Source organism: Perca flavescens, chromosome 20 (assembly GCF_004354835.1).
Source record: "Perca flavescens isolate YP-PL-M2 chromosome 20, PFLA_1.0, whole genome shotgun sequence".
In the NCBI taxonomy this organism is placed as follows: domain Eukaryota; kingdom Metazoa; phylum Chordata; class Actinopteri; order Perciformes; family Percidae; genus Perca; species Perca flavescens.
The window spans coordinates 20,405,986-20,430,200 of record NC_041350.1 but is presented as its reverse complement, the minus strand read 5'-3'; the positions used below and the strand labels follow the sequence as shown (position 1 = coordinate 20,430,200).

At 40.4% G+C, this 24,215-nt stretch overlaps 1 protein-coding gene across 10 annotated transcripts; it reads right to left on the bottom strand.

The window, feature by feature from the left end:
- Nucleotides 1–696: 696 nt before the first annotated feature.
- lclat1 (lysocardiolipin acyltransferase 1) lies at nucleotides 697–22,635 on the bottom strand. 10 transcript variants are annotated; one of them, XM_028565932.1, is made up of 7 exons: nucleotides 22,145–22,635; nucleotides 13,929–14,202; nucleotides 9,155–9,322; nucleotides 8,508–8,706; nucleotides 7,973–8,119; nucleotides 3,992–4,108; nucleotides 697–3,059 (listed from the first exon to the last, which is right to left on the bottom strand). In XM_028565932.1, exons 2-7 carry the CDS (start codon nucleotides 13,983–13,985, stop codon nucleotides 2,533–2,535), a joined length of 1,215 nt encoding a protein of 404 aa, XP_028421733.1. In that variant the 5' UTR covers nucleotides 13,986–14,202; nucleotides 22,145–22,635; the 3' UTR covers nucleotides 697–2,532. The 10 variants fall into 10 exon arrangements, with proteins under 10 accessions (XP_028421733.1, XP_028421734.1, XP_028421736.1 ...); XM_028565933.1 differs by having other exon boundaries at nucleotides 22,385–22,635; XM_028565935.1 differs by having other exon boundaries at nucleotides 22,453–22,635.
- Between the last annotated feature and the right edge of the window lie 1,580 nt (nucleotides 22,636–24,215).

Here is a 24,215-nt window from a genome sequence, read left to right as displayed (position 1 = left end):
CATTAATTGGCCCATGATTCATCGTCTCTGGACAGCTATTTTAGTTTATCTCTACCTTTTTGTCTTTTGATTCCATGTCAGCATCACACCCCCTCTCTATGCCCTCAGGAGAGCAGAGATATAGACTATAGAAATAAACTTTCCACCACTCTGTCTTCACAAACACAAAAGGAGTGACATCATTCTGTCAGCAGGAGAAAATAGCATGCTTTCCATTGACATCACTCTACATCCCGTTGCTAGGAGACAGGGGAGTCAACAGTAGTTACTATGGCGACTGTACTTCACCTTCAAAGCTGCTGACCTTTTTGGTCATCTATGGTAGACTAGAATGTGTGTGTGTGCAAACTGTGGCCCTAGTGTTGTGTAACATGAGCATTCAAGGTCTTGTTGACTCATTCACTGCACTGTGATTGTTATAGTACATTCTAGATTAAAGGGCTACTGAGACAATACGCAAGATGCTCTGCAGCAACTATAAAACGTTGGCGTAATGTGTAATGAAAACCCATGTCTCATAATGTAATTTTAAACTGATGTTGACATTTTAAACTGATGTTGCGGTCAATCTAATGACATGAGCTATTACATCAATAATCAAAAGGTCAGAAGAGCAGTATTAGTATATAGAATACAGTGGTCAACCTGTCCTAGGTTGGCCATGAAAATCGAAAGAACAATGACTGGAAACGTGAATGAGTTGGTATAGTATATTTATTTATATGTACATTTCCTCCTGTAAGAGACTCTTATTTACCTGAGGACAGTGTATTTGAAGAGGTCCAGCATCAGCAAGTGATTGTAAAATGAGCAACGGAAAACAGCACAGGTGAAAGAGTAATACATGGAGATTCTGGCTGGTTCACGGTTGAAGGAACAGATATAGTTTGGTAAACTACTACATGCTGATGATAAAATTGTTAACACAGCTGGATCACAGTGACTGGAAACAGCCTCTTTACACTGAAACTACAGGGGTTCAGATTCATATAAAAAAAAAAAAAAAAACACTTCACTAACATTTGTCTCACAAAATAGGGTTGAAGTGGTCATCTAGATCCCACATTGCAGGGTTACAGAAAGTGCTAAAGACTGTCTAAGACAAAAATGTTTCCTGACTCACAGAATTAACAGTTTGAAATGGTATTGAGTGGCAAGGAGAGATCGGTGGCTAAAAGTGTTGTTGACGCGCCACTCAAATCTTGTTTCAATTTCGGTCCTTTTTTGGCACAATTGGAGTAGCTTTCTCAGCTGTCATTTGCTAATTGAGTTTAGCAGGCGCATCAATGCCAGTCCTCTAGAGAGGGACACAGAGGTGGGCATTACAGGGCTTTTTTGGATTAGGTTGAGTTCGTGGCCAGTTTTCCACTCCAAGTCTGGTCGTCTATGCCACCCTGCACATCGAGGGGTAATGTTGTCCCAACAGGACATTCTTCCACCTCAGCACCACCACCCACATCCTGCCTCTACAAGGCATCCCTTCATTCCCAGAAAGGGCACAAAGCTCATCTGCATCTACAGACATAGGATCTCAGTCAGATCTTTCATCCTGATAAACTGATGATTGCAAGAAGTCTTACCTCAGCGTAGCTTTGGGTACCCTTACCAGTGGTGGATGAGGCTACCCTTTCCCAACAAAGTCAGACTACACTATGTTTGGTTACTTTTTAAAATCGCGTCTGCTTTTCTCCCCTTTGGCTTTTATGTGCAAAAGCTACTTAAGCAAACAAGCAAAATAACATAGTCTATGTTTCCTGACCCATACAGTAATAAACATCATCACAGACGTTATCTCTGAGGACAATTTGTATAAAAAGGTAATTATACCCAATAAAGGTAAACAATGGTACACATATATACCTGTATATTCCTTAGTTAATCCATTGCTAGTGACTACTAATCAAAACTGATTCATTTAACTAGTCCCATCAGTCTAATCCAATTAACTACAGTGCCGATTTGAATATTGGTTAGAGTCAAGTCGTACAGGTGGTCTGTATTATGGCTCTGCTCCATATTTCATGACAATAACATAAAACCAAGGGCCACAGTGCATACAATAACATCAGTTACAAAGACATGGCAACGGTATACCAAATACTAACAGCATCGTTTCATCATGACACATGTCCACACTGAGGTTCTGAACAAACAACTACAATAAACACCAACAACATAAATTGATAAAATGCACCGACAGCAAGCTTAATAACAGAGTTCATACAAGGAGAGGAATACAAATGGAAAGTGACACATTATGTGTGATACATTCCTTGAATCCAACACATAACTCTAAATAACATTCCTCTTTTTCTGCTTCAAAAGAAAGGTAAGCTCTCTCCACTGAGACCATGCATACCGTCAGGAAGTGCACTCATTACTCCCGTTCCTTTCTAAGGCATGGAGCACTGGGTTCCTCAAAAGGATCCTCTTGCCCTCTGGACTGAACAGGCCAAGACAACTGAGTCCACAGTGTCCTTGCTGAGCAAAGGTGGAAACATATCATTGTCCAGCCAACCCCGTCGGCCATCCTCACAGCAGCTTTCCATCCAGCCCCTTACTCTTCTCACCCGCGTCGGCAGCCATGGACTTCCAGTATCGATGGCAGGCCAACTCCAGCAGCTCCAGCCCTCCAATCAGCTTCTGCTGGGCCATATACACTCCAACCATGACCAGGCAGTAGAGCCTGAATGGAGCCCACAGCCACAGGCCAGTGAAGCACAGAGCAATGAAGCTGCTCCAGTACAGCAGCGAGGCAGCTTTGATCAGAGTCACTCGCAGCTCCGTCTTACAAGGTGGCACACGCGCAACACCGTCCCTATCAAAGGCCCGGGGCTGGCCTGAGTAGAAGTCCCGCAGACGGATCTCCTTCTCAGCCCAGCGCTCTCGACACCAAGCCTCCAGGTCAGAGGAAGAGTCGGGCAGGGATGCCACTGGGTAGCGGCGGACGTGGAAGTGGATTTCGCGGGGGAAAAACCCCATGATGAGGTGGCGTTCTGTCTGAGGGATGTTCTTGGGGTATGCCACTGTAATATCATGGACGGCATCCAGGTTGTCTCCTAGGAAAAGGGACACAGTTTTAAATGATCACAGGAACGTCAAATAAAATCTGTGTAAAATACTAAATTTTCAGTCACAGCTTACTGTAAACTACGAAGTTTCAGACATGACACCGCAGGGAGACTTATTATTCCTTTTCCACATCCACACTTGTTCTTGGAATTGTTGTATGCACCCTTTATAATCCCAGCTCATAGCTCCATTACTCATGTATCTCTAATTTTCCAGGGGCTTAGAGCTTCATCCTCTCTCTGCCTTCAAAAGTACCATAAGCTCTATACCGTCGTCATTGATCTGCAGTGCCCTTACAACACACACATACATAGAGCTGAATGAAATATCAAGTGGACAGGGTAACACCTGCCAGCGCCTGCTCCTGTACAGCTCAGCTCTACCAAGGTAAAAATAGAGCTGAGAGGGCCACAGTGGACGTGGACAAAGACAACATGCACAGCATGTCAGTCAGCAGTGCAGAGAGAGGGAGAGGAGAATTGGCTAAGTCTGTTGACATCACAGCGATTCCCAACACCTGCTTGGAGAGTTAGTGCCATGCTCAGCATCCAGGGCAGGTGGGGGGGATGAGTCGGCAGGGCCAGAGGTGGTATTTAAGAACTCTGGAGGACTGCCAGAATGAGCTCATAGGGAAACATGAGAATCTCAGGGGTGTTGTAATGGCTGGCAGTAGGATGAAGCGTAGGTCTGAGACTGACGAATAACAGGTATGATATCTCTCCTACACTGATGTTACTACAATCATCATGAAAGCATGTCATGTCCCCTTGGTTTTGCTGATACAATATTTCTATCAGGATGACGCTGACCAAATAATGCCCATCCGTTTGACTGCCAACTAACAATACATTTTTTTTATAATGAGCCGATCATTGTCATGTTTATTGTAGACATTTCATGATTTCAGAAACAGTTGAACCTTTTCGTAGTCTGTCCACAATGAAGGTGAATCCAGTGCTGCGGGGATGCAGCACATACTCGAATTTCGGCAAGTTGTTTTGGGCAGCAAACGCATCACTCTTTGCTCTTGTATTTTCTGCAAGAGACACAGATACACAATAAACCTCTGGCAACTGCATTCACCATAATACGTTGTGTTATCTTGTAAATGATGTCACATATGTTGTATGTGGAAACTATTCTGATTAGGGAGCAATCAACTATGTGTATATAAATATATTTGCATCTTTTGTCATATGGAGCTAAATCGGGGCCAAATGTTTTGTTCATTTGAAAAAAATATATATAGTTGAAAAAATAAAGCTTGAAATTGAAAATTTAAGTTTTGGTCAAAACTTGGAAAAAATAAAACCATGTATTCAAACTTAAAATAAGTGTACCAATTTTTCTTTCAGTTTGAATAAAATATAGATTAAATTCTGGAATTATTTTGAATAAATTATAAATTTTCATTTTTCACTTTAATATTTGTTTTCAGTTCCACATTTCATGTTTTCAGATTCAAAACTTATTTTTTACGCCTTCAAATTTTTTTTTTTCGGTTTCAAATCTTTTTTTTTTTTTTTTCAGATCTGTTTTCACTTTCAGATAATTTTTTTTTCGGTTTCAGACTTTTGGCCCTGATTTTGCGTGGGGGCGTGGCTTCAACTCAGAGGGGCGTGGTATTATGGTGACAGCCTAACAACGAAGGCAGAAGACTCCTCTGTCATGTTGACTTCAGGAAATGGTGTTACTGTGAGAACTATGACTGAATGCTTTCTATCCACTATATACATGTGATGTTTACTTAATAAACTGATGCAAGTGACAAAGTTCCATTTAAAAATTGTATTGGACAACACATGGTACCAATTACACTATAAGAGCAATAAACTGATTGTGCAGTTCGGCAGGGAACAATGACTTCTCCCACTTCCATGTATGACATTGAATGTAGCACCACAGTATTCACTCGGCAGTCAGCATAGCGTCCGCTCCGCCAAGGCAACCTGCTGGCGCAGCCCACAGGTAAGACATGTGAAAGATATTAGCCTTTTTGAATAGATACTTTGGGACATTATCCCGCAGTGGCATTTTTTTGTCATTAACACATAAAGGGGAAAATAGGTGGACAGCTGGAAATGAAGCATCGCTAGCACAAAAGTTAGCATTAACTAACGTTAGCTTCACACTAGCTGGTGTTTTTACACCAATTTTAGTGTCCAGCTCAAGTTTTTTGACTTTAACGTGTAGTGGTCTTTGTTAACCTGTTTGTCAGAATGACCATAACTCGACAGTGGCTGCCTGCAGCCGTACAGCCTAAAATGTAAAACATTATAGATAACTAACATTGCTAGTGTTACCTTTTCATGGTTAGTTTAAACAACATAACTTGTCCTGGTCCGCTTTGTTAATCAATCAATCAATCAAAGCTTTTATTACGGACACACATGGTCCAGAAAACAGACAGTAAGACATACAAATACAAAAAGACAAGTTAGTGTATTCTGATACTTAAGTTAGGCTGTGGTAGAAGCCTTCAAAGTTTGCCCACTTGGCATATTTTGTAAGGCATAACTGTCATGCTGTTACATGTAACGTTATAGTGTAAAACGTAATTTATCAGGCTACAGCATTAATGTAAAGTCATATTTGTCTACTCTATAAAAGGAGACCTTCTTCACTGCAGCCAGTGTCAAGTTATGGTCATTCTGACAAACCGAGGTTAACAAAGACCAATACACGTTAAAGTAAAAAAAAAACTTGAGCTGGACACTGAAATTAGTGTAAAAACACCAGCTAGTGTGAAGCTAACGTTAGTTAATGCTAACTTTAGTGCTAGCGATGCTTGATTGCCAGCTTTGTCCAGCTGTCCACCTATTTTCCTTTTATGTGTTAATCACAAAAAAAATGCCACTGAGGGGATAACGTCGCAAAGTATCTATTCAAAAATGCTAATATCTTTCACATGTCCTACCTGTGGGCTGGTGCCAGTGAATACTGTGGTGCTATAAGTCATACATGGAAGTGGGAGAAGTCATTGTTCCTGCTGAACTGCACAATCTGGCACAGTTTATTGCTCTTATAATGTAATTGGTACCATTTGTTGTCCAAAACATTTTTTTAAATGGAACTTTGTCACTGGCATCAGTTTAAGTAAAAATCACATGTATATAGTGGATAGAAAGCATTCAGTCATAGTTCTCACAGTAACACCATTTCCTGAAGGCAACATGACAGAGGAGTCTTCTGCCTTCTTTGATAGGCTGTCACTCATAATGCCACGCCCCTCTGAGTTGAAGCCACGCCCCCACGCCAAATCAGGGCCAAAAGTCTCAAACCGAAAAAAAAAATATCTGAAAGTGAAAAACAGATCTGAAACCGAAAAAAAAAGATTTGAAGCCGTAAAAAAAGATTTGAAGCCGTAAAAAAAATAACTTTTGAATCTGAAAACATGAAATGTGGAACTGAAAACAAATATAAAAGTGAAAAATGAAAATTTATAATTTATTCAAAATAATTCCAGAATTGAATCTATATTTTATTCAAACTGAAAGAAAAATTGGTACACTTATTTTTAGTTCAAATACATGGTTTTATTTTTTCCAAGTTTTGACCAAAACTTAAATTTTCAATTTCAAGCTTTATTTTTTCAACTATATATATTTTTTTCGAATGAACAAAACATTTGGCCCCGATTTAGCTCCATATTGTCATGGCCTTGCAGCCCGGTTTGTGACACAGCTAAGGAGAGACAGCCATATAAAATTGTTTACTTATGTTAAGACACAACTGAAAATAAAAATGTGTATGTGCATTAGACTGATCATGTTATTCTATTTTCTAATAACAGTACAATTATTACATACATTATATTTACATCCAATGTAAGGTAATTAAAGTTCATTTTAATGACTCTTAACAAGCCAGCAGTATTGGATTCATTCTGACTTTGTACTTTACAGCTGCTTATATACTGAGTAGCCCTGTAGTCTAATTTATAATATATCTATAAAAAAAAATAGAACTTGGTAGATAAGAGATACAATAGCAAAAATAACAGTATGCTATTATAAAAATAGCAGTTAAACAATCATGTTAGTTACGGGATATGAGCACATTCATGAAATACATCCACCAGTGACAAACGCTTACACATTTGTAAAAACCACAGGGGGACATCAACACAGGAAAGATGACTGTTTATTAACCAGGAACATGTTAACTATATCAAGACTCATTTGTCATATTATGTAACAAGTAGCTCCTTCAGGCCAACTTGTAGGACAAAAAGACTACGGACAGAACTCTGTTGATCAGGCCTCTGCTCTCTCAGGGCGGGCAAAGCTGTGACTTGTCATTCTTACACAATCTTTCATTAAATTCACACAAGTTCTACAAGCTTTAAAAGGGGTCATGGAAATGTTTAGAGGGGCTTAAGTGCACTCTGGACCTGATCCTGTAGATGGAGGTCTGTATGTATGCCAAGAGTAAGGCACAGGACGACTTCCGCATAAGGCGTCAGCACATGCTTGTGTCAAATTAAGCCTTGAGGTGTAAGAGGCTTAAATGCAAACGTGTGCACATGCAGACACACAAATGCACAGGCGCTAACAACACCAAACGTAAAAACAATCTTTAAAGCCCTTAATCTGCTTCACTGGACCCCTCATGACATCATGATATGTCAAACCCAGTAAAGCTACTCAGGACTTTGATTGGCTTATTTGTGGTCTGAAAGGGCTTTAGACATTGGTGTCGCTGATGCTTGGATTGAAACAAGATCAGAGCATTCTTGGAGAAATGACTGTGTGGGGTGTGTGTCCATCAATTTTGCTATGCCTTTTCACTTGGAAATTGGATTTGCATAACAGTGTCAGTGCAAAGGTGAGAAGAACAACTGAAATGTGGGCAAATTGTCTCAAAGAATGGATGGAGAGTTGCATTGTTTAATCCTTACCAGTGAGGTCTGTGCCCTCCGGGAAAAGCAGCAGTTGCAGTGGCTCTCTGATGTCACAGAAGTAGTCCAGCATGTTACCCATGTGCTTCTTGTCGTCTTCCCAACGGCGCTGAATAAAGACAAAGCAGGCCACCTGCATTGCCCAGCCTGGAAAATACATACAAAATCTTTACATGTGTAATTGATTCATTCTTACGCTAAACTGATTCGGTAAGACTTTTCAAAGCAGGCAGGGCCTATGTTTTCCGGGAAAAGCATCTGACATTGGCCTTTTCCATCAGAGTAGCTATGCTCTGTGATTCCACTGCTCGGAATGTGCATTATACTGTTCCTCTTTTAAATTTAGATTCAGCTGTTTCTCTTCCTCTATTCAAAGTAAACTGCTTTGCAATGATGTAATGATGTTTTTGAAGAAATGCTTCGCAAAGCATATATATTTTGGTATGCAGAGGTGTACAAGTCTGTGTGTGTGTGTGTGTGTGTGTGTGTGTGTATGCGCGCGCAGGAAAGGACAGAGCCCCCACTGTATACCCACCAAAGCCAGGCACAGCCTTCAGGGCAGCCTTGAGGCAGATCTTCTCCAGACGAAGGTAGCTGTACCTGAGCAGACAGCACCAAAGAAACATCCAGTCCAGGCGGGTACGGTGGTTCATGATGATCACACTTCGCTCCCCCGGAATGAAGCCATCACCTGTTATCACCACCTTCACCCCAAATACCAGCTCCAGCAATGACTACAGAGGGAAGAGACGCCGGGACAGAGGGAGGATGATGATGAAGTAGTACAAGAGAGGGAGGAATGGAAAGGGCAGTAAGAGAGAGCAAAATGGAGAGGTAGATTATCAAGGGGAAACAAGAATGGTTATTGAAAAAGGATGTAGAGGGAGAGAGGAGGGACTGGTAAGAGGGAAGGTGGTAAGATACATTTAAGAGAGAGTGAGAAGAAAATAAATAAATAATGCTTTCAATTCCTGCGGCCACCGTAAACAACATTTGCATAATTGTTGTCAATGGCAATCTAAATAAATAAATACTTCTGATGAAAATAAAATCTGAGGTTACACAGGGAGGCATAAATAAGGAGATGACGAAGACTATCGTGACCGTGTCAAACCCAGGTAACTTAAAGCCATCTTGCACCCACATTAGTAGGCTAAGTAAAGGTTAAGCTGGAGTACACACCACAGGCAGGGTGAGCCAGGTAGCGACGATGCGATCAGTGATCCAGCGGTACCAAGCAGGAGACAGCAGCATCAGAGGCAAAAAAGGACCCAACATGAAGACACTTCCAAAAAAACTACCCAAAAAAAGGGTCACCACAAAGTACAGGCCCCGCACCGACACAGCCATCTGTGGAGAGATGAAGGAGACAAGATTAACCTGAGTATAAGTCCACGCTATGTAAATAAGATGGTCTTGAGCAGCCAAAGCGAGAGCTGACGTTATTGTGATAAGAATAAAAAACGATGACATTTATGGAATTAATTCCCGACTTGGATTTCCACTATGGAAAGCAGGCTAGCTGAAGTGGAGCAACTCTGTAACATGAAACAACTGGGATTATCGGCAGTCTCATCAACAGCAAGGACTGCTGTTCTGTTGCTCTTCTGAGATATTTTCCCACAAACAGTGGAACGTCCAGGGCAGACATTCCTAGTGTGGAATGTAAATAGAGGAACCTTTCTGACTGTGGGTAACAAATTGTGGGTGCATGGTCAATAAATCCAGTGTGGTTGTGGCTATAAATAATTATTCACAGTCTGTGCAGGTGCATAAACTTTATGCAACATTTTCGGACGTTCACAACATAAAAGATTGGTAGCCACTGAAGCTGTAAAATCTTGTCAATAACTTTAAAGTGTAACTGGACATTTTAACAATGGCTGCATTGCTATTTTAAAAATGAAGCTAACATGGAGCTAAGTGTAGGCAATGTGACAATATCATGAGACAATATACCGTACAGTAAATGTAAATCAGAGATTTTGCCATACCGTTGCACTTGACTGTTTTCTTACACCGTGGTAGCTATCCCTTAATGCATTGGCGAGTATGTGAGTCATTGCACCGATTCGATACCACGTAATTTGGCCCTGAATAAAATTTAAACTAATCTGTGTTCTTTATCCATTATGACTGTCAAATTAGATAATAAAAGAAAGTTATATGGCATGTTTTACAAAGGCTTTAACCTGAGCCAGACCACACAATAATGATCGCAATCCTATCACATCCATACAGGGTTAGTAGTGTACAGCTGTGTGTGTGTCTATATATATATATATATATATATATATATATATATGCATGCAATATATTGCTTTACGCACAGTATCAAAATATATTGCAATATACTGAATCGTGACCCATGTATTGTGATACGTATCAAATCGCCAGATTCTTGCCAATACACAGCCCGAGAATTTACTAGTTTTCAAAAACTAATTTTGAAAATAGCAAATGAAGCAACTGGTTTGAAATAAAAAACACATAAATACAAACTACAAAGACGCCAGCGCTCTAGATGAACGTACCTGGAAAAGCATCAGAGTAGACTGAATTAGCATGGTTAAGCATGTTAGTGACGGTAGCTGCAACACAGCAGAAATACCATGGTCATTAGATCCCTGAGGGAAGGGAACTGAGCCTGTAATCCTTCTGAAATGCCAAACCCAAGTAACAGGACCTTCAATTGTCCATGACATATCAGGTAAGTGTAAAGGGGAGCATCTGGTTATGCCAATGTGGATCCCTTGTCATTTCAAGGACATCAGTGGTGGCCACTTCAGCTTCCAATGGTAATGTTACACTTGTACAACATGTCCCTACATATGTATACAGGTGTTTTCAATTATTTTGCCTGATTAGACCTCTTCTGAGGAGTGTGTGCTTGACTGGAATCTTCCTCTCTCTCCTGTTAATTTTGTTGCACCTGTTTCGATGTACCTTATTAGTACATGGACTTTGGTGAGCTTATGTAATTCCTCATGCGGCCCCACCAAACCCGAGAAGAGGTCTAAGTTACTAGAATAATTTGAAACACCTATGTCAGTGTTCAGGGCCTTTAAAAATAAAATTCCAAATATACACTAAGTGAAGTCGACCTTAAGCGCCCCAAAAGACCAATTTATTTCCACGTAGTCAAACCAAAAGATTAAGATCTTGGTCTAGTGGATGAATAACGCTCTCTCAACCAAGTCAAATTGTCACTTAATGTCAAATGCTTTTACATGCTGCAATTGCTACATGCTGAGACATGACATGAGACATGATATGGAATCAAACAAGTGTCATTAATATTTTTTGCTTGTGAAATGATGTTCAGCTGTAGAATTATTTTGTGCATGTGTTAAAAAAGTGTTGTAGCTGTAGAATTACGTTGTGCATGTGTTTTTGAAATGTGTGGAGGGATATGAGATTGTGAGCGACGGACACACAAATGTCCTATCTGTGTGTGCGACCCTAAAGTTACAAGCACGTGTTTTGACCCCGTTTTTTATGCCCGAGCTGACTAGCCAATCAGGACGTTGCCCACTGACCATCCAATCGGAAGAGAAGTCAAACTGTCCAATCAGGGAGCAAAAGGTTCTTTTCTGTTTACGCCGTCTACCTAGAGCAAACTGTTATCCACATGGAGGAGCTGGAACCGAATCTTCTGGCCATCTCATGTTTTATCCTTGAAACACATTAAGAGTGTAAACGCGGTTAACATTAATTACCAAACTATGCGACCATGTACGAGTTAAGATAATTATTGCTAAAATAGCGTCGTTCCGATCACCAAATCACTGTCTTTACTTTTATCGTTAGTTAATTTTTTTGTTTTACTTTATTGCTGTGTCATGCCAAACATTTTCTTTTTTCAAAAAAATATTTAGAAAGAAAAAAAAAAAAAAAAAAGACCAAAACAGTACATACAAATACCTACAAATCATCTCGGTAAAGAGCTTTATTTCTCTTCTCCCAGGCTTTCTCAAGATATCTCACTATATCTCACATTATATGGTTCACATGTGAACAGCCATCCCAGTCTTTGAGCATCATCCATATTTACTTAATCAATATGTTTTTTTAATCTTACTAAACAAGGTATCACGCTGTTCACAATAAAAAGGACAGTAGAAAACAAAATAGAAAACATTTTCTATATCATTTAAACAACACATATCGTCCAGTTTCCACAGTCAAAGGTAAAATACCAGATCTCAACTGAGCACATAGAGATCTTTGCCTTTTAGACAAATTGTATACAACATAATTCTCCCTGCCATATTCAGGTTTTATCATCATAAAAATAGGCAATTTTGGCTTATATACCGTATATTGTCGGGCCCACTGCTCTCTTTAGCAAACACAGATTCTTTAAACAGACCAATATTCACTCACCAAGCCCCCAGTTACAAAACTATTTGCATATATCTTTAGACCAAGAACCAAGAATGTGTTTGTCCCAGAGAAATATTTGCCTCGTCAACCTATCTGCATCCATATCGAGTAAACCATTCCATTTAGCCATATAGCTATACTATAGCCAGTGTTGGTGCATATTTATGCGCACCCAGAAAATATATTATGGCACTGTTTTGCACTAATTCACACTTATGTAAGGCCTTTAACCCCCACGGTACAATCGAGTAAAGGGCACAAACAAGCGTATTGAATATACATCTTGTATCGATAATCAACCCTTGGCTTCGGCACTTCTTCGGCCTTTTTCTCAATTTCTACTTAATGTTCTTTTCCAGGGATACGTGTAGACTTCTAATCAAGCATTATCATTCATTCCTGCGATGCGCTCACTTTATTTTCGTAGCTCTTGTGTGATGTTCTCATTTGTTTCCGTGTTTTTGTCAGCGTTGCTTTGCAGCGTCTTTCCACCTTTCTCAGTCATTGTTGCGCTATGGTTGAGGTTTCTTCACAACTTTATCAAGCTGGATGCAAAATTATCCTTCTGTTATCTGCATGTTGGGCTGCTGCATATACACCAAAATAGGTGTGCATTGAAACACCCACACAGTTTGTGCGCCACCACCTAGCATTTATTATTGCAATTATCAAATTTCAACCAAAGTGCAAAATATTAAAGCGAGGGTGCAATGCATGCTGTATCACTGCACCACTTTTGAGTTGCCACTGCATACATATATATATATATATATATATATATATATATATATATATATATATATATGTGTGTGTGTTACATGCATCCAGTGTATACCACAGTGATGCTGCCTGGAGGAAGCAAACTGGATTTGTGGTTCTATATGAATAGATACCCTCTGCTGAATCGGTTAAACTACTCTTTGGAGGATTTGTTGAACAGTTTCCAACTTTCAAAAAATTTTCAATATTCAAAGTTGACACTTCAAGCTTTCAAGTTTTATTAGGCACTTCAAAGTATCACAGCACGTTACATAAAAAAAACTTGTACATGTCGAAACACAGTGGTAGAATGTAACTAAGTACTTTATAATCACTCAAGTACTGCAGTTAAGTACAAATTTGAGGTACTTATACTTTACTTGAGTGACACCCGTATGAACGTAAAAACAATGTGGAGAGCACCTGGACGAGCAGTCCATAGACCGTAAAGGAATCAACGCACCGGACGGGCGTCCGCTCAACTTCCGCAAAGGCTCACTAACTTAAGGTGGGCTGACCAGCTATTCTCATTTTAGTGAGAAACTGCTCCTCCATGTTTTGCTTTAGTGATCTCTCCCTTGCTGCAACCGACAACCACTAAGCAAATAAGCGGATGATGTCATTCGCACTTCAGCGCTTTAACATCCAGGAAAAACCCTGTGTAGTATTAGTACTTTTACTTAAGTAAAATGATCTCAATACTAATTCCACAACTGATGATACAGTTCTTTAGTTCAGTAGAACTCTTCTAACAACTGCCTCTTGCCATGGTACACGCCCCACAGGGGTCTGAAAGACAGAACTGAATCACCAGTGTAAGATCATCCATCCTTTTTTGTTGTGGGAGCTTTATCAGCATCCCCTTCATTCTCTTCCTCTGTCCAGTCTCTTCAATCTCTCCAATATCGCCTGTAGACACACAGAGTCCAGACGAGGGAGAAGAGAATGTTGCAGTTTCTGGGGATGCCGAGGGCAGTCATGGTTCTCGCAGCCCAGGCAGAGGAATGTTCCCTGCTGAACCGCAGCGACACACTCCAGCTGCAACACCCCAGCTGCAACACCCCAGTTTCACTTGATCCTTTGCACTAAAACACATAATAGTAACATGTTTCAATTATGTGAAGGACAATTAGTCAGCATTGACAAGACACATACAAACATACATACATACATACATACATACAGTGGCAACTCAAAAGCAGAGCAGTGGCAAAGCATGCATCGCACCCTCACTTTAATATTTTGCACTTCGGTCGAAATTTGAATAAATGCAAGGTTGTGGTGGCGCACAAACTGCGTGGGTGTCTCCATGCACACCTTCTATTTTGGTTCATGTACGTGCAGCAGCGCAACATGCAAAAGGGCCGGGTGAAGGTAAATATATAGATCAGTGAGTGTGGCGATTAATAAATACTCTCAGCCAGTCACATTACTGGTCTCATAGCTCTTTAATAGCTGTGCCAATCACAGTTAAACGTGACAAAGACTTCTCCGCAAACAGAAAGCTTTACCCCCGGAAGTGTCTGGATGGAGTGTCATGACATGGACACGCATCACCACAAATCTAGACCCAAAGACAAATGGAGTATGATTTCCATCAGCCAGTTACTATAATGATAAAAATAAAGAAATTTAATTGGTGAGTGGACCTACGGTATTTTAGCAATAATTCTAATGTATCTCACTCCTGAGATGCTACTTTTTGCTAGAAAGAAAGTAACAGCTCTGGCGCACACTTCTCACAGTCTGGCGATTGCAGCCACACTCAAAACAATAGACTGTAGCTATATTGCTAACCGCTAACATTATCCACCCCAAGGGCCTGCGGCAGTATGTCGGGAAGCACCTGTTAAAGATTAGCCTTAACATTACTCGTTTCAACAGTACAACAACAAGAAACATTAGACAACTGAGTGAAGCTGCTAAGACATTAGCAACGACCACATAAACTAATAAATATGCAAATTAAGTAACCCCTGGATGCACGCGCAGCTGTCTTGATATGTCTAGTCAATTACGACGTAAAGCTTTACTGGCATGTTCCGTGTTAACATGTGTAATTAACCCACCTGTTTCCCAGAAGAGTCAGCTCCTCCATCTTGACTCCAACATGCTCCAGATGGACGAAGTAAACAGAACAGAACCATTTGCCCCCTGATTGGACAGTTTGACTTCTCCTCTGATTGGATGGTCAGTGGGGCAAAGTGCTGTTTGGCTAGTCAGCTCGGGCATAAAAATGCTTGTAACTTCAGGCATTAACACGCAGATAGGGAATTTGTGTCTGTTCCTCACACTTTGTGAAACCTCACTGTTAAATGTATTCCTCCACATATTTTGATTACACATGCACAAAATTATTCTACAGCTAAAACACTTTTTTTTTTTACATATGCAAATTAAACGTACAATATGTAACTTTCTGCCGCTAGGGGTCTCTCAACCAAAACAATGGACGGTAAAACTGGACTTTTGATGACGTTGGGAAGTTGCGTGGAATTATGGGAGTTTTTAGTGTTAAACACCTTTGCTGCCGGTTAGAATGCATCAGTTCACGGACGAGTTCACCCATTCAAGTTTATTCACATTACGTTTAGTAACGTTTATTCATGTTATTGTAATAAAATAGCTGCAGTTTCCCCAACATAATTACGTTTTTCTTGATTAGATTTTTATTTGTAGCTGACCAGTTAGCTAGTGAGCCAGCAAGCTAACAGTAGCCAGCAGCTAAAACACAAAATATTTCACATATCAATATCACCTTTTGGATTCAACACCGGGGCGGACGGGTTTGTTGTAACGCTAGCTAGCTACTACTACTACTAAACGAGGCTGAGAGACGGGTGTGGGTGGGGATTGTCAGGGAAATCTCCGCGACAGCGTCCAGGACGTTCAATGCCTGTTATGCAGCAGCAGAACATCTCCCAGCTGCCCGGAATTATCTCCCCTTCACTTTTCAGTAATCTTAACTTTTCGTTTTGGTGCTTAACCCACCTTTTGTTGGGTTAATTTAGCTAACCGTAAAGACAGCTAAACGCGAAGGGGGGAGAAATTCGGCACATAGCTCTTCGGTAGCGCTACGGAGATGTAGCTATAGCTACCGCTATGGATATTGCCGCTGTTGTGACTCGGTGCTGGGTCTGATATAGTCCGTTTTCCTACGTTTAATTAAACTGACGTTAGCGTTGTAATCACCAGGCACTGGAGATAAAATCTGGCTGGGGGTTGCTGTGATGAAAGTAGCTGGCTGATAGCTGACTGGGGGCTAACGGTAACTAGCTAGCTTTATTTCCCGGGGCTGTTGTCAGCTGTCATCCCGACTGAGTCTCTCTGCGCCGGGGGAGTGAGGCAGACAGACCGGGGTGTGCTACTTTGGCTAAATTAGCCTTATATTAATCTTCTATCTATACAGCTAACGTTAACGTTACTAGTGAAGTTATTCGTGGGTTAGCTCAGTCCTGTTAGCTGTGGTCGAAACAGTCATATAAAAATAACTTTATTAGCGTGTTGAACGATGTTGTAACCTCATAATGTTACCCGCAAAGCTTTAGCATCAACGTTAGCACATTGTAGTAACGTCAAGCCGGTATCAATATTGAACTTTCAAAATAGATAAGGTCTCTGTTGTATTACTGTGATAAAAAGTGGGATGTAATTAATCACAAAATGATGCTGTATGGCAAAAAAAGCAGTATTACAGTTACAAGTATTTTTTTTCTGTGACATTGTATGATTTACAATTACTCCTGAACGTATCATCTTGGTGCCAGTGTTCTGACGGAAGTTAGAGTAACTGGAGGGTGAAAGGTTATATGACGCCACTGACGAGCGACTAAAGGAAACGTGCCTTGTCTGAAAATAAAATAACAGATTTCTCTGGGTTTGACATTTGGTGGAAACATTTGGGATAGTGTAAGAACACAACTCATAAAAATATATAACATAGGTATGGTCATTTTTAGACATTTTAAAGCAGAAATGTTACATATTGTACCTTGAAATGTGTGTCAACAAAAACATTTCACATATGCACAAGATAATTCTTCAGCTGAACATCATTTCACAAGCTCTAAATATGAATGACCATTTTTGATTAGACTAGCGCAGGTGCCTGCTTGGAGCATGTGCCTGTTTGGAACAGGCTGATGGCAGGAACTTTGCTCTGCTGAAATCATGATTTTAAAACCGCGACATCATCTGACATAATCACCAAACGCAAGTTAAAGACAACAGCTGTGCTGTGAGTTTGGCTGGATTTACTTGTATAATGGATCACATAGAGAGAAAGTTAGAAGCAATAGAATGTCTATCTTACTTTTCCTCCTGCAAAGTGCACCGACCCCATCTGCAGTTAACACGACACGGCCACTACACAGTCCCTCTAGGATTTTGCGATTGCGCAATTCACTCAAATTCAACCAATCACTGTGACTTTAATGCGACTCACAATTTTGACCAATCACCACAACTTTTCCACAAATTTGACCAATAATTGAAGTTTCCCGCGACTTCAACCAATCCCAGCAGTCCCGCGTGCCAGACTTTACGTCAGTATAATGGGACTCTGAGTGCCACTGACCAATGTACGCTGTAACGATTTTTCACTCTAAAGTCAGCGGGCTGCTGTAGCAATCCTTTCGGATTGCAGGTCTGCAGCGGGCGGGGGCTCATTTGCCTCTTATTCACCAATTCACATACGCCGATGGCATGATGCAAGGCGCTGGCCCGCTACACAACACACCTGTAGCCTTGCTGCTGCTCCTCAGTCAGTGACAGAAAGAGGTGTTGCGACCTTGCTCTCTCTGGACAATACTGGCGTCTCTTCTACAGAAAGTCGCTAGATTTGTTGCTAGCCATGTTTTTTTTTTTAACCCGCCCCCCACTGCTGTACAGAGGCTTGTAGGCTCGCTTAGTAGCAAGCTGTAAACATGGAGCTGGAGGAAGGCAATCAGCCGCACTAGAGATGAAGCTATCCCCGCCACAGCTGCTGTACTGCACGTGTGTAGAGAAACACAAACGCACAGGTTCCTCGATTTATAGATAGATATAATGAAGGGCTACGTGTCTATTCATGTAAGTTGTACCTGGATCTTGTGTGAGCCTGTGTGACTATAAAAGAAGCAGAACATTGCTGACAAATGGCACGGCATGCAAAATGCAATCTTTAATAAAACTGAGATAAAAGGTTAAAGGCCAAACGCAGCGATTCTTGATTTGATTAGGTCCTGGCCCTGCTGACGCAGGAGTCTGAGCTGACGCTACAGCGAGACATTTCATCCAGCAGGTGTTTTCTTCTCTTATGACTGCGGTTCACACTTTCCACCTCAATTACTGTTATGATTGCACAAGCCTTTAGTTCAGAATACCTGCCCCCACTCCCATCATCTTGCCCTCGTTGACACCCTCTGCCGCACCATGATGCAGCAAGTCTCACGGCTGAAGGTGCATTTAAAAGACACAAGTGTGTTTGCGTGCAGGATTATGCTGGCAGTAAGGGTTTAAGGGTTACTGGCTTTAATGACGGAAAATGTGAGACACGAGAGGTGACAAAACACGCTTGCTCAGCACAATTAGGCTGTGTCCCCACACACCCAAAAAAGCACACCCTTGGGTGGCTCCTGGAACAAGCAGACGAGTCTGTTTATACATACAGCAAAAATGCATGGCACACCTGGAGCCTGCGTTGTGAGAAGTGAATGGAATTATGGACGTTTAGATGTTAAATAAACATGTTTTCATCCGCTTGGCGTGGACACCTGGGACATAACAATAAGGCATCCACGGAAGCACCTTTGTTTCCATGCTCCAAAGCAAGTACCACTTGTGATTTGATTTAGTGCCATCCATTTGGGTTTGTTCATTTATTTTTTTAAGACAGTAATGATTCCGAAAGCACTTCCCCAACACACCACCACACGCAATGCAAAGCATAGGCCTACTCCTCATAGTCCAAGTCTAAATTCTCTGGCAATCATTTTGCGTTCCTTACTTTAAGCCAAGACCAGACATCCCAACAGAGAAGAGCAGAGTGAAGAGGTCAAGCATGTCTAGGCTAAACAATGAGCTTAAGTGGTGTGTGTGTGTGTGTGTGTGTGTGTGTGTGTGTGTGTGTGTGTGTGTGTGTGTGTGTGTGTGTGTGTGTGTGTGTGTGTTTTAAGAGACAGACAGAGAGGAAAAGAGAGAGCGGAAGAATGAAATAGATAATGCTGTAAAATTAATTGCAAATAGATTGAAGTGCAGGTCTATTTTTACAACCTAGAAGACACTTGGAGAAAACAAAACACTCCAGAGATGAGCAATAGGGATGTAAATCTCAAGTTCTATCACGATATGATGCATCGATTCTTTGGGCATCGATAGGATATTTGCTGATATCTTAAGTCTGTCACAGTACAATTTTGATTCAATTCAGGAACCTGCGATCGATACGAGACGATATCATATGCCAATTTAACACAGTTACATTAATATCAACTCAAAAAAGAAACTAAATATGATTTGTCCGTTTTATAACTGAGCTCTTCCAGGCATTTTGTTCAGCAGCCGTAGCCAACAACGGTGACTTATTTTAAGCCAAGAGAGGGGGGCTGTAAATCGGGAAGATATGACCGTGAGTTGCAGCGTGTTTTGCTGCCATAATTCTAAGCCAATAAAGTGTGTTCAGTCGAGTGGAGAGGGCGGCAAGGTAGTGTTATTTTTAGCAGTTCCTACCGTAATTCTAAGCCTAGGAAGTGTGTCTGCCTGTCGGGTGGAGAGGATAGCAAGGCTGTTGTGTTTTTAGCGGTTTCAACCGTAATTCTTAGAATAGCACGGGCTTTTACGGCTGTCAATATAGCCAGCATCTAACGTCAGCTACTCCGCTGTGCTGGGAAGTAATGTCTGGCTATGTGAGACAAACATCTAGCAACATTGTTGTGGATGCTGCTGTCTCAGTCTGGCAACTAACGTGAACTTTGAGTCTGGGGAGGAGGGGGGCGGGGGAGATGACTCCCTCCAGTATTTAGAATTTGTACTGCAGTAACTATTTTAGACACTGTATTACATATTGCACCTTTAACAACCTTACTCAGTCTGCACCCCTCAATATTGCCACAATCAACCAGGGTCTTTTACTGTATGAGGGGAAAATTAATTGAGAGGAGGAATAAAAACACAATAACACTGGGACAATTTTTTTCAACTGAACAACTGGAGTTAGGGCTGGGCGATATGGTCAAAATCTTCAACCATAGGTAATTTCATATCTGGATTCTGATAGAGTGAGACAGAGTGAGAGAGAGATAGATATGCATGTCATCTGGTAATTCAAGAAATAAATAGTATATATGAAATAAGCAAATGGTATAGCCTATTTTTATACTCCTGTGTGAATTAAATACTTGACAAATGAAAAGTACTGAGCAACATGAAAAAAAAAGGATCCGAACGTAAAGCGGCGTTCAAATTACGTAAATATTGCCGTAACGCAGTTCTAGAATTAACGCCTTGCAGTTGTATGCCTATACCGCATGCGGAAGTATAAAAGTATTTAAACACTAGATATTTTTATATTGTTTCGACGATATTTGACTTCCTTCTTCTAATACATCACGATATCTGCTAACGTATGTGAAGTCATGGGTTAAGTAATCCAGTTGATGGTAATTGCATTGATCTGTGGTGTAATGTAAAGTTTGATTATAAAACCCAAACTGCAATTTTCAAATCATATTCCTTCAGGTATTACAGATACATTTCTGAGAAGTTTTTAATGTGCTTGTTATTGTCAACTGAGACAACGTAATTGTGTATCACAAAATTTCAATATGATTTTTTTTCACAATATTGATTCCATTGAAAGACAATAAATTATATCAAATTATCGCCGAGCACTAACTGGAGGTGGAGGTCATAGTCAGCTAGAAAAGTCTCTGAATAATTGGATAAAATAAATAGGACTTAACACAGAGTAATTGATGTCATCAAATTGGACAATGGCTTTCTTGGGTAACTTTTCCTTGAAAAATGTCCTTTTGTGTCTAACCACTTTCAAGCAGCCCCACAGGCAGGTAATGGGGTAATGTGTGTTGTGTATACATACTAATTGCACACAGGTGGGGAAACAAATGACAACAATCCTGGTGTAAACAAAACTGCATCACATCAGGAAGACATTTTGATATATTAAGACTAATTTCTTACAGTCTCTCAGTATATATATTTGTCTGAACTGGTTGGGGTTTATTATCAGCTGCACATTAAGTCTGAATGAGTAATGAATTTGGGAGCAAGGTGCATGTCAGTGGCTGCATCGTGGACCTTCCTATACCATATTGAATAATTCAATAACGCCAGGTATTTGCTGATATTAAATCAACCTGCATTAGGAAACACGGACGAAACGTTGCCTTGTTAATGCAGTCTAATCAAAACCAATAAGTCGCTCATTATCTAACGTGCACACATTTTCCATAATCCCAGGGTGGGGCAAATAAGGAGCAAGGACTTTAACCAGAAAGACCAAACAGGTTAGCCAACGTTTAACTTTAACGTTAAGCTAAGTGGTTACACAATCAGGCCCTAAACGAGATTTGCCATGTTCGGTCTGTAAATGACCATCCATTCAGTTAGCGCAAATGATGACTTAAGCCTGGCCTTAGCTACATGCAAATAAGTGACAACCCTTTAGATTAAAAATGGTTATGATAGTTTCCGTTAGGACAGTTTGTGCTCTTCAGTGGCCACTTCATTGATAAGTTACAACCATAGACAGTATATAAGAAGGTTACAACTCTACCGTAGATTGTGCTGCCCATAACGTTAACGTAGGATAGGCTACTTGGAAAAATTAGAGAAAGCTAACGACCAGGCTCACAACCAGGATGACCCGTCAACATGCATGCTAATTTAACAACCCAAATCCAACATAAAACATAAGATAGCTAAAGCTAGCCGACGTTATCCTGCTAATTTTAACAAGGCTGGATAATGCACTAGCTAACTAGCTACTGTCGGTAGATATTACATACTGTCGGATGACAACATACCCACCTTCCGTGTTTCTCCTCCCGAATCAAAGTTAGTTTCAGTTAGGCGAGCTAGTTATTAGCTCCAATAAGTCCACGCACTTGGTTGCGACATAGCAAGTAGCTAAGCAAGCCAGTAGCAGCTTGCTAAAGTTAGCTAACTAGCAAAGCTTAGCAACAATTGCGTTACTAGTCCTTAAAACTGACGCTTGTTTTTCGCAAGATAATAGCCCACGACAAGCTTTCGTTGAGTGCCTTTACTTACTATGACTACAGCAAAAGTACAGCCGCCGCCGTTTTGCTAACACGACCTCTCAACTTGTTACCTCTCACCTGTCCTTACACCCAGACATCAACAGGGGGTGCTGTTTGTGCAAGTTACATTCCACTTGCGAGGAGCAGAAACAACATGTGGAGCAAAAGTGAATGTTGTAGATTTCTCATGTTGTTAGTGACTATGGTTGACGTGTTTGTTATATTTTGAGCAGCAGTCAAACTACCTCCACTCATAAAGTCTTTGTAGGAGGTGCAACGGGAGAGTGGTAGACAATGAGTAAAAAGACTCCATGCATGGCTAAGTTACAGTGGTGAAAGAAGTATTCAGATCTTTACAATGTAAAGCTGTCATTTTGCATCATACTTTTAAAACTGATCATACAGTAATCTGCAAAGTAGGTAATTTGTCACTATAGCTGTCAATTATTTGTAGTGGGGTAAAAATTACAATAATTCCATTCAAAATAGCAGAGTAGAAGAAGAAAAAAGCAGCATAAAAGCAATACTTGAGTAAAAGACAAGTATCTCAAAATTGTACCTAGAGATAAAGATAAAGTCCAATCCCCCAAAACGTTTAGTAATACAGTTAATTTATCTCAGCATCATCATTTAAATTAACATGAACATTTGCAGGTGAAATTAAAAAAAAGTTCTTTATCCAATTAACTATTCAAAATATCATAATTTTAAAGGTCCAATATGTAATATATTTACTGTATTAAATCAAAAAATGACCACAATATGTCATCAAATATTAAGGAAACATGCTAAATTGAAATACTATCTTCTCTGACAACAATGCTAAAGCCAGGATTTTCTCCTTTGGAATTTAAATTGGGATGGAATGTCTGTTTTTGTTTTGGTCTTTGTGGTTGTCAACTGCCCATTTTGACACCGGTTGCCAGACATTAAACGCAAACACGCAAAAACAACATGCTGCAGCAAGTAGAAGCAACTGGATTAACAGAGATAGATTAATTCTACCCAATCTAAAAAAAAAAACTTGTCATCTTTCTAAACAGTTGTATGACCAGAGACGTGGTAAAACATGGGAAAATATTGGAGGTGAGACAGCTAAGAGCCCATAGGACGCAGAGTTGGCTAATTTCCTCCTGAACAGGTAAGCACTGAGCCTTATGCTAATTTATCACGGCTACTAGTAGGGATGGGCATTTTCAGTCATTTTAACATTAAACTAACGTTATATACAGTACTCAAGTTAGTTACTCGCAAAAAATGTAGACACTGCCATTAAAGTGATCTTGACTGGTGCTGGCTAACGCCGCCAGGCTAACACATGTTAATCGTTAAAGTTACCGGAGGATCGGGGCAAGCGGGCCACAACTGGTTAACGTTACAACCACCATGACAGACATATGACAGGAAACCTCAAGTTTGACTTCCTCATAACGGAAACACGATTTAACTTTGACAAAACAACCGTGTTACGTTCTCTATGGTAGCTCTGCAATGTATATTATGTTACGTTATGGAATATTCTTATTACCATCGTCAGCTTTAAGGTTATTAAGCTGGACAGTAAGATGATTCCCACATTGTTACAAAGTGACATGCAAACAATGTGTAATGTACAGTGTATAGACAAGATGCTTTTAGTAAATTATTTTGTAGATTATGCAACAACACATTGTTTTATTCATCTACACATAAACTCAAACAAAGTTATAATCTATAATCTAAAAAAAAAGAAAGGCTATATGTTTATTTAATTTTTTATATATAACAGGGTCTGGAAAGTAGTAAAACCGAAATTCTTCCCCTGCTTCTGTTCAGCGGCCGTAGCCGACAAACGGTGACTG